Raw genomic sequence first — 11,448 nt, 5'->3', positions numbered from 1 at the left:
TGCCTCAGCCTCCCAAGTAGCTGGGACTACAGGCATGCGCCACTATGCCCAGTAATTTTTTTCTATATATTTTTAGTTGTCTGATTAATTTCTTTCTACTTTTAGTAGAGACGGGGTCTTGCTCTTGCTCAGGCTGGTTTCGAATTCCTGAGCTCAAGCAATCCGCCCGCCTTGGCCTCCCAGAGTGTTAGGATTACAGGCGTGAGCCACTGCGCCCGGCCTTATTGAGTTCTTAATATGCAGCAAATACCTTACTAAGCCCATTATTACATTAGTTATCTCATTTAATCTTTATAGCACCTTTATGAAGTAATGATTTTTAATCCCATTTTGTAGATGAAGAAATTTACCAGTCTAAGGCTACACAATTTCAGACTATGTCTCTGATTTCAGGACTTTACCCAGCATATCAGTTAGAGTGCTTTTGCCTATAAATAAAAGGCAGTCTGATTAAAAATATCTTTTTTATTTTTCCTGAGACAGAGTCTCTGTCACCTGGGCTAGAGTGCAGTGGTGTTATTATAGCTCACTGCAACCTCAAACTCCTGGGCTCAAGCAATCCTCCAGCCTCAGCCTCCTGAGTAGCTGGGACTATGGGCACAGGCCACCATGCCCGGCTAATTTTTCTATTTTTTTGTAGAGACGGGGTCTCAGTCTTGCTCAGGCTGGTCTCGAACTCCTGGCCTCAAGCAATCCTCCCACCTCAGCTTCCCAAAGTGCTGGAATTACAGGTGCCTGGCCTGATTAAAAATATCTTAAACAACAGGTCTAATTTTTTACATAACAAGAAATCAGAAGGTTGGTTTCAGGATCGATCATTCAATGAGTTAACAGGTTAGGGCTGTTGTTGATTTCTCTGAAGTTCTCTTAGCTTTCACCTCATAGTTGCAAGATGGCTGCCTTATAAGACAGTATCTAAAGACATAAAGGAAGGGGTATTCCCTTTCATGAATTTCTCTTTTTGTTTTGTTAAAAAAAACATTCTTGAGAAGCTCCCCAGCAGACTTCCCCTCTTGCTCCATTGACTAGAAGTGGGTTACTTGTCTACCAGCAAACCAGTAACTAGAAAATGGGAATGGGATTGCCAGGGTGGGTTTTAACCTTCCCGGTACCAGCCCATGGCCTGTTAGGAAAATAGGTCCTGAGCTCCACCTCCCCCCAACGCCCATCCGTGGGAAACTGTCTTCTGTGAACCTGGTCCCTGGTGCCAAAAAGGTTGGGGACCACTGGTTTAGACCGCTAGTGGTTCAGCCTTTGGGCTGGGTCTGCCTTCTCTGAGCACTTTGCTGCCTGCCTGACACCTGAGCCAAATCAGGGATGTCTTGGTAAGAAAAATGGGGGAAATCACTGTTGGTTAAATAACCAGCTCTTTTATGTTTATAGTAACCAATTTTTTAGATGAATTAACTAAATTCACTTCAGATGATGTATCTGAAGTCATAGAGTTAGCAAATGTGTGTGGTTGAGAATTTCCAATTCCAAATTAGGTTTTCTAATTCCAGTTCCTGGTACTTTTTAAAGGACTTACTAATGTACTGAAGTGGGTTCTTACTTGTTTGTTTCAGGTGCTTGAAGTTTCTGGGAAGTCGGCATCCAACCCTGGTGCTTCCCTTGGTGCCAGAGCTTCTGAGCACCCACCCATTTTTTGACACAGCTGAACCGGACATGGACGATCCAGCTTGTATCCTCTGTTCTTTGTACAGGCCCTGTTATGTTGGCAGGGAACTTTGGCATCTCTTTCTGCGTGTACCTAGAGTGGTCTGAGTTTTATTTTTTTCATATTCGTTAAGTAAAAGAGTATGTCTTCAGGGAGTCTGATGGTTATTTTTTTCAGCTTTCATTCTTGTTTTTACAAGAATTTAATACTAATAATTATTTTTGACATTTATTTAACACTTACTATATTGTATATACTGTTTATAGTTGTCCCTCAGTATCTGTTGGGGATTGGTTCCAGGACCTCCTTCAGTACCGAAATCCACGGATGCTCAAGTCCCTGACATAAAATGGTGTATTAATTACATATAACCTATGCACATCTTCCCATATACTTTATTCATTTATTTATATTTTTTAGAAATAGAGTCTCATTTTATTGCCCAGGCTGGCTTGCAGTGGTGCAATTATAGCTCACTACATCCTTTAACTCCTGGGCTTAAGCGATTCTCCTGCCTCAGCCTCCCAAGTAGCTGGCACTACAGGTGTGTGCCACCATGCCCAGCTAATGTTTTTTCATTTCTTTAGAGATGGGATCTTGCTGTGTTGCTCAGGATGGTCTCCAACTCTTGGCCTCAAGTGATCCTCCCACCTCAGCCTTCTTGAGTTGCTGGGATTACAAGCCTGAGCTACCAATGCCTGGCTCCTCTTCTGTATACTTTAAATCATCTCTGGATTATGCATAATACCTAATACATTATAAATGTTACGTAAATGGTTGTTATACGGTATTGTTTAGGAAATAATGACAAGAAAAGAAAAACTGTGTATATTCAGTACAGATGCAACCATCCCTTCCCCCCTCCCCTTTTTTTTTGAATATTTTCCATCCACAGTTGGTTGAATCCATGGAAGCAGAACCCATGGATATGGGGAGCCAACTGCAAAAAAGGCATTATACATTTTATCACAGATCTTCTAAACAACTCTGGAAGAAGGTATAATTTCTACTTTACAGAAGATCAAGCTGAGTCTTGGAGTTTAAGTAACTCTCCAAGCAGCAGATCTGGGATTCAGAGCCAGGCATCTCTGGTTTTAAAGCCTGTGTTCTCTCCCTTATGTCTTACATAGTGTTTAATTTGATCTGAAGCCTGAGGGAGGTAATGGGCTGAGCTAGGCTGCATGAGTCTCTGCCTCTGATACAAGTTCAGTAGGTTCATGATAGCCTGTGCAGCATGCCATGCAATTGAATTGTTTTCCAGTAAGGCAACTACATTTACATCAGTGTATCCATGCTCTCCCAGGGTTCATTTGTTCCGTGGGCAGATCCTTGGTGAGGTTGAGGGGTATTTATTGAAACATAGGGATCAGCCAACTGGTTGTTATAGTAAGGTGACCCATTATATTTTCCCTTAATTCTCTTTTTTTTAAAAAAATTGAATTTAATTTTTTTAATTGGCACATAATAATATACATGTTTATTGAGTACATAGTGATGTTTTGATACACATGTATGTATCAAATGTTATGTATAGTATACAGATCAGGATAATTAGCATATCCATCATCTCAACCATTTATCATTTCTTTGTGTTGGGAACATTCAGTATCCTTTTTCTAGCTATTTGAAACTATGTATTTAATATTACTGTTGACTATAGTCATCCCGCAGTGCTGTAGAACACCAAAACTTATTCTTTCTATCTAGCTGTAATTTTGTACCCTTTAACAAATCTTTCCCTATTCCCTCTTTCCACTACCCTCTTTTAGTTCTGTTTTTTTACTTTCACAGTGCTTTCAGAATTTTTTTTTAAAGATCTGTGTAATTGATGTACTAAGAAATGCCTGACTTCGTGTTTACCTCTACGAAAGACACATCCCAGATCTTACCTCTAATGGTGTAGTATAACTATTTGAAATTCAACTTACCAAAGATGTGTTTGTACGCTAGGTCTTATTACTAATCTCAGAAGGCATATTGAAATTCTGTAAAATCTGAAGGTCCTTTCACATAAAAAAAACCCCACATTTTTGGAAGCCAATTTGTTAAGGTATTTTTCTGGGTAGTTGGAGGATTGTATTTATGAATTATGTTTGGCTGTGAGTAACAAAGATTGTGCCCAAATGTAACTTAAACAAATTAAGATGTTTATTTTTCTCTGATATTAGAGAAGTCTAGAGGTAAGCAAGCCAGTGCTGGTATAGCAGCTCCACATCATTCTTGGTGATCCAAGCTCCTCTTGTTTTTCTGTTCTGCCATTTTTGGTTGTCCACGGTTGTTGCTAGAGCTCTAATCATCAGGTCTAGGTTGTAGGCAGGAAATTAGAGGCTATCTGGAATAAAATCAATATTCTATTAGTAACAAATAGAATATTTAGAGAAAGGAAGGGATAAAAACAGGGTAGGCAGGTATTAGGCTCTGCCGTAGGGAAACGTGGAAGATTGTTAGAAGACATATTTATCTTTTAATTTCTGGTATTCTATCTGTTATAAAATTAATATACATAGAAAATCCAAAGAGTAGAAAGAAGAAACTTTATATTTAACACCTAAAGTCTTACTAGCCAAAGTAATCTGTTAATATTTTGGTGGATTTCTTTCTCATTTTTAAAAAAGCTTGAGGTTGGAATTTTGCTACTGTTATTTTATTTTTTAACATAGTTTATTTCATCAACAAATATTTGATAATAGATAGCTGCTATCATATCCTCTATATGTTTTAGACCCTCTTCTTTTCACTTTATAATGAAAAATGCTTGTGATACAATATTAAATTCTTTTTTTGAAATTTATTTATTTTAAAATATGGAATACTTCACAAATTTGTATGTCATCCTCATGCAGCAATATTAAATTCTTTATAAATATTTTTAATGATTGTGTGATGCATTCTATCAAGTAGGTGAAACATAGTTGTTAAATCAATTTCTTCTTTTTGGACATTTAGGTTATTTCTTATTGCAGTAGTCTACCGTTATCTGTGATTTTGCTTTCCACAGTTTCAGTTACTTGAGGTCAACCGTGGCCTGAAAATACTAAATGGAATATTCTAGAAATAATTCATAAGTTTGCATGCTATTCTAAGAAGTGTGATAAAATCACGCTTCATCCCTCTCCATCCCACTTAGATGTGAATCATCCCCTTGTCCAGCGCATTCACACTGTACATACTCCCTGCCCATTAGTCACTTAGTAACCGTCTGGGTTATCACATTGATCGTTGAGGTATCACAGTGCTTGTGTTCAAGGAACCCTTATTTTAGTTTATAAATGGCCTCAGGCGCAAGAGTGATGGTGATGCTGGCAGTTTGGATCTACCAAAGAGAAGCTGTAAATGCTTCCTTTGAGTGAAAAGGTGAAAGTTTTCAATAAGGAAAGATAAAAAAATCATATGCTGAGATTGCTAGGATCTATAGTAAGAACAAATCTATCTGTAAAATTGTGAAGAAGGAACAAGAAATTCGTGCTAGTTTTTGCTGTTGCACCTCAAGCTGTAAAACTTAAAGCCACAGTGCTCTATAAGTGCCTTTAGTTAAGGTGGAAAAGGCATTAAATAAGTGGATGGAAGACCTGAACAGAAACGAGTTCTGACTGATGGCATTCGGGTTTGGAATTATCTATGGTTTCAGAAATCCGCTTGAGATCTTGGAACATATCCCCTGAGGATAAGGAGGAACTACTGTTTTTGCTTCTATAAATGATTCTGTGATATTAAGTTATTTACTTAGAATAGATTTTGAGATGTGGAATTACTCAATAGTCACAGGATTCTTACTGCCTGGTACCAAATTATTATCCAAAGGGATTGTGCCAGTATGTACTTTAATAGGCAATGTACCAAGAGTTTCTATTTGTTGGTATTCTCAGTAACATCCGACATTATTTTTAAAAACTTTTGGTAACTGGGGGTGTGGGTGAAGTAGGGGAATGTATCTGTTGTTTGAATTTGCATTTCTTTGATTATTAGAAAACCATTGCTTTTCTCTGGGTTCTTAAGAAAAAAAAAAGAAAAAAAATGAAAGTCATAGTCCCTTGTTCAGAATTTTGGGGGTGGGAAGAGAGGGCACCAGATTCTGGCCAAGCTCAACCTTTTATGCTTCCAAGTTAACTTAACCCACTGACCTATCAGATATTGCAGTTTTGGTTCTTATTTTCAATGCTGCTAAAACCTGTCCAACAATGCCAGCATTGTTCTCAGATCACACCTTCAGGCACTATGCCTACCTCAGAGACAGTCTCTCTCATCTTGTTCCTGCCTTGAGGGTATGTTGAAAACATTTCTTGTCCTTGCTTTTGGGGTTTTTTTTGTTTTGTTTTGTTTTTGTTTTTGTTTTGAGACAGAGTCTTACTCTGTTGCCCCTGGCTAGAGTGCAGTGGCATCGTCATAGCTCACTGGCAACCTCAAACTCCTGGGCTCTAGCAATCCTCCTGCCTCAGCCTCCTGAGTAGGTAGGACTACAGGCACATGCCACCATGCCCAGCTAATTTTTTCTGTTTTGTTTTTTTTTTTCAGAGGTGAGGTCTCTCTCTCTTGCTCAGGCTGGTCTCAAACTCCTGAGCTCAAGCAATCCTCTTAACTTGGTCTCCCGAAGTGCTAGGATTACAGGCGTGAGCCGTTGCTCCCAGCCTGGTTTTTTGATTTTTGGTAATTTTCGGTTATTAAATAGCAGAAAGTAGGCTATATATATATTCTTTGGAAGCTCAGTCATTCATTCTCTTTCTCTTTTAGGCTCTCTCCCTTTGTTTTGTACTTTTAGAAGGTTCATTTTAGTGTCCCTGGGTTATTGATTATGTAGTATATGGCAAGAAAAAGGAATCTGTAACAACAGATAATATTTTAGACCAGAGAATCAATTGTTATATATTAACAATTACATAAAGCCATGATTCTCAATGTGTTTATTTTTTAATAAACTCTTTATTATTTTTAAAACCTAGAGATATATTGAAAGAAGAAATTTTTTAAATGGAGCATAGTAATAATAGCAAACACTTAGTGAATGCTTTGTACCTAGCACTCTTCTGAGCTCTCTATTTGTATTAACTCATCCCAATTATTCAACTACTCATCAATTGAGTAACTCCAAATGATTTTATTTAGAATAATATATATGGTTAGAAAATTTAAACTTTAGAGAAGATAAAAAGTGAAAAATGAAATCCTCTTTGCTATCCCCTCTCCATCCCTTTCTTAAAAGATAACCACCTTTAACATTAAGAAAAGACTTATAATTATCCTCATATAAAACATTTTTATAGCATGCTACATAAACTTATTTGGGAATAAATCATCACTCTTCCATCAAGGGAAAGATAAAGTTTAAAAATAAATGTAACATAGCTTAAGTTTTAGTCCCATTCCTATGGTTAGCCCATTTATTTCAGTTGGCAACAGAAAATAATATTATGCCATTCTCTTTTATTTTTCTCCTGTCATTGGGGCTGTATTGGGATAGACCATGTCTGCATTTTCTCTTTCTTTCTCTCTCTCCCTCTATAGCTGGGGAAGGGGAGAAAGGTTATTTACAGAACCTCTCCTAACCTTTTTTCCTGTTTTGTTTGACTCACGTTTTTCTGTTTTTTTGTGTGTGTGTGTTACCAAAAGCTGAACCACAGAACTTGATGATACTATAATCCCATTGTGTTTGCTTAGTTACCAGGCAGAAAACTGGTGTCATCAGCCGTTTCTCCCAACATCACACCTCAGGAGGATCCTTCCCAGCAGTTCCTACAGCAGAGCCTTGAAAGAGTGTATAGTCTCCAGCACCTGGACCCTCAGGGAGCCCAGGAGCTGCTAGAATTCACCATCAGGTAAGGTGATCATCCATTTCCTCTGACAGAGTTACTTTTGTTGTTTTGCTCAGCTTGACTGGTGAATTCTGGTATTGGTTATTAGGCTTGATTTTTTGACTCTGTTGGCTTACACTCACACATGGTTTTATGTTCTGTTTATATTTGGATTAGATTGTGGTTTGAGCATATTCTTTAAAAAAGCTCTTTGCATTCATGACTCGATTGATGATTAGTACACAATAGAAATAGTTACAAAGAAGCTATTTTTAGTTTTTCTTTCTTGTATAATATATTAGTTAAGATGGGTGACAGAAATGCAGGGTAACAGCAGCTTAAATAGGAGGAAAGTTTAATTTGTCTCTCATAGGCAGGATGGGCTGAGATGAACATCAGGGGTATAGGCTCATTCTTTCTTGAGTCTCCATCTACATCAAGTGGCTTCATATCCTCATATGAAACAATTCAAAATCTAACTATCCCCTCTGTATTCCAGCCTGTGGGAGAGAGGAAAGGGTAAGAGAAAGGCATCATTTCTACCATGCACCCTTTTAAGACACTTCCCAAAAGTTGTACACTCTAATTTTATTTGGATACCATTTACTAGAGCTTAAGTCACATGGCCGTATCTATTATACTATCTAAGTTTGTGTAGGGAGACTCTGATGTTTCCACAACAAAATCACCTTACGACACATCTCAAAATGTATCCCTATTGTTAAGTGACACATGACATGGTTGTTTGGTCTTAGTCAAGTTTATCACTCAGCATTCATTTGTAGAAAACAAAATATGCTTTTAACCAAGCAGAAAGAAATTTACTACAGGATGTTATATGGCTCATAGAACTGTTGGGAACGCTAAAGAAACAGATAATGTTGAATATCCAGGAATGATTTCAAGACCCACACAATGAATGGGCCACCAAGGGGGCTGCTGTTCCTGTCACGATCAGGAAACTCCCTGTTGAGTCAGGATAACACCGATAAAGCTACTGGCTCCAGAACCATGTCTTGAACTCTGCCTCTTTCCCCACTTCATTCCCTATGTACAACTCAAAAGAGTGTGTTTTACTGACAGATCCTGACTAACTTCTGGAACCTAGCTCAAGGAAATCTGAGAAATGCAATTTTTAATTGCTGCCATGCAGTCTAGGAAGATACATTAGATGAAGTTGGGAATACTGTGTGTGGGTGAGCCACATCCACAGTATGTATCATAAGTACCAAACTGCTCTGGGCTCCACTTTACCTATCTGGAGAACTTGGTGACTAGCTGGGTATAGGGCTAGGAGTGAGGAACTGGGAGAGAGTTAAATGGGTGTTCTGGTAATCTAGAACGCTTACAAAAAAATTTGAGGGTGTCCTGGGCTCCCCTGGGGATACCAAAGGCCAGGGCTGGATGGGCTATGGGGAGAATGCTAGGCACATGGTTGTGGTCACAGAGAGTGCAAGCATGAAGCATGTGGCCGGCGCGGGCCTCCTGCGTATCCACCTGGGGCACGTAGTGTGCTGTATCCCAGCGAAGCCTCCAGAAGCCACATAGAGGCTCATAGCAGCTCTTGCTCTGGGGTTCTCCTCAGCTACTCCAGTGGTAGGGGCCCCCAGAAGGTCTCTGCGCCCCAAGCAGGGAAGATTCACGAGATCCCTGGCAAGTACAGGCCTTCGCAATTCTGCTGTGGACTGGGTGTTTCAAATCAATGGAGGCGGTCATGCCAGAAATGAGAGATGCTGCAAAAAACAAAGCTTGAGTGAAAGCTTGTTACATAATGATTGGACTCACACATATTGCCTGTTTTGCAGTGGTAGCATCAGCCAAAAGGGATGCAGAATGACATGAATACTTAACAAGTTGGAACATGGCAAAGAAAGCTATGTGGTGTGAAGAAGTTGCATTGGCCGCACAGGCTCAGGCTAAATGATATTCTAAGTGGCAGAGTGCTCACCTGAATACCATCTCTGTAATCACCAAAAATAAAAGACGGGAAAGAGAATATTTTTTAAAAGTTGAAATGATTTTAGCATGACGGTTTGTTCTCGTGCTGCTATACATTGAGTCATACACTTGATGTTTATTGAGTGCTAGCAATGTGCCAGGAACAATGCTTTAAACTAGGGGTTTAAACTACAGCCTGTGGACCAAATCTGGCCTGTTGCCTGCTTTTGTAATAAAATTTAACTGAAACACAGCCATACTCATTCATGTAGGTATTGTCCATGGTTGCTTTTATGCTACAATAGCAGAGTCAAGTAGTTGCCACAGAGCTGATGTGGCATGTAAAACCTAAAATATTTACTACCTGACCTTTTATAGAAAAAGTTTACTGACCCTACTGTAAGCTCTGGGCAGTCCACAGCTCTGTAAGCCAAGGTTCCAGTCCTTTCTACACCTCTTGTGATGTCTCAATCACATTTCTTACTCTTCTTTCTCACCACAGTGCTTACCTTGGGAGGTCACTAAATGAGATTGTTGACCCAGAGCCCAGTAAAATAAGCTCTGCTTCTGGACTCATCCCCGTCTAAATAAACATTTAGGTTTTGTCCTTGACAACTGTATTGTGTTGGCACTATAGCAAGTGCAAAATGCACAATAGTGAGCCAATCTGGCCATTAGCTGCAGTGCTGGCTGTTAGAAGGTACCCAGTAGACACCTGGTGGTTTTAGTTGACTTCATGATCTGGGTTTCAGAGGTGATAGTGCCACTGAACTTTGGGCTGGCCAGATCACTCTTCTAGTGCTGTGGTCAGTCCTAGGTTCCATGTTTCTAGCTTGAGTACATTTTTAGGAGGATAGTCAGGATGGTGAAAGATCTGGAAAGGAAAGCAGATGGAACAGTAGCTACTGAGGGCATACTATGCTTTTGAAACATTTTTGCAGACATGTAGCAATTTGGTAGGAAGTGGCAGTACTGGAATTTGAATCTAGCTGTTTCTGACTCTAAAATTGATGCTCTGTGATATGTAGCAGTGAAGATTTCTGTATCAAGTGAGATTAGATCAGATGATCCTTGGTTTTCTTTACAACTTATAATTTCTGTAGTTAATGTAAAGTGAATTAAATGTTAATAGAGGTTTCACACAAAAGGTTCTATGATTAGGACCAGGGGCACGTATTTGTTGGTATTTGTGTAAAACAAACAAACTTCACTGTCAAACACTTTGCCCTTTATTGTACTCCAAGCAGCCGTTTAACCAAACCAAGATCTTGCCTATGGAAAGTCTGCTGAAATTCACTCAGGGTGCTGGGAGATGATATTTGTTTGTTTCTGGGACTTGACATAACTACTTTGCCTTACCACTCAGGGAATATTTTTTGAAAACTGTAGTTATGATGGCCTAACCAGGAATGAAGACTTTTAAAATTTTTATAGATGGCATTTTCTTCTGGCCACACTTCACCTCCAGATGTGTAGATCTGATGTTTTATAAAGCTCTGTCCTCCTTGATTATAAGAAGAGCTGTTATCTATCAAATGCCTACTGTGTACTCACTCTTCTAAGTGCTTTACATACGTTATTTAATTGAATTTGAAAGCAATCCCATGAGAATTACCCTGCTTTTGCAATGGGTGAGATAACACACCTGGTGAATGATCTGGGGTTCATACATTTACTGTATGTTTTTGAGTATCCATCATATGCCAGGTAGTATACTAGGCAGAAGAGTCTCAGTAGTAAACAAGATATAGTCTCTGCTGTGATGGATATTAAAGCCTGATGGGGGAGATGGCTAGGCAAATAGGAAATGTAGAATCATGCCTTCCTTGCTACAATAGAGTAAGTGCAGGGTTCTCTAGGAAAATGAAGGGGCCCCTAAACCTTCCTTAAATGATCTAAGCCTGGGGTGGGGAACCTGCAGCCTTAAGGCCATATGTGGCCTTGTAGATCCTTAAGTGCAGCCCTTTGACTGAATCCAAATTTTACAGAACAAATCCTTTTATTAATACATTTTTGTTTGTCTTTTATATTTTTATTTTTATTTTATTTATTTTTTTTTTGAGACAG

The 11,448-nt window shown here is 39.0% G+C and overlaps 1 protein-coding gene across 1 annotated transcript in view; it reads left to right on the top strand.

Annotated features, from left to right (window-relative positions):
- INTS4 (integrator complex subunit 4) overlaps positions 1-11,448 on the top strand; it is a 103,875-nt gene that overhangs the window by 63,783 nt on the left and 28,644 nt on the right. Inside the window, exons 12-14 of the mRNA XM_012650999.1 lie at positions 1,566-1,681; positions 5,786-5,919; positions 7,310-7,467. Of these exons, the coding sequence (XP_012506453.1) occupies positions 1,566-1,681; positions 5,786-5,919; positions 7,310-7,467 (408 nt within the window). The remainder of the gene's footprint in view (positions 1-1,565; positions 1,682-5,785; positions 5,920-7,309; positions 7,468-11,448) is intronic.

This window comes from Propithecus coquereli, unplaced genomic scaffold (assembly GCF_000956105.1).
Source record: "Propithecus coquereli isolate 6110/MARCELLA unplaced genomic scaffold, Pcoq_1.0 Scaffold344, whole genome shotgun sequence".
Taxonomy (NCBI): Eukaryota; Metazoa; Chordata; class Mammalia; order Primates; family Indriidae; genus Propithecus; species Propithecus coquereli.
The sequence above is the reverse complement of the archived record's forward strand: the minus strand, read 5'-3'. Positions and strand labels throughout refer to the sequence as shown.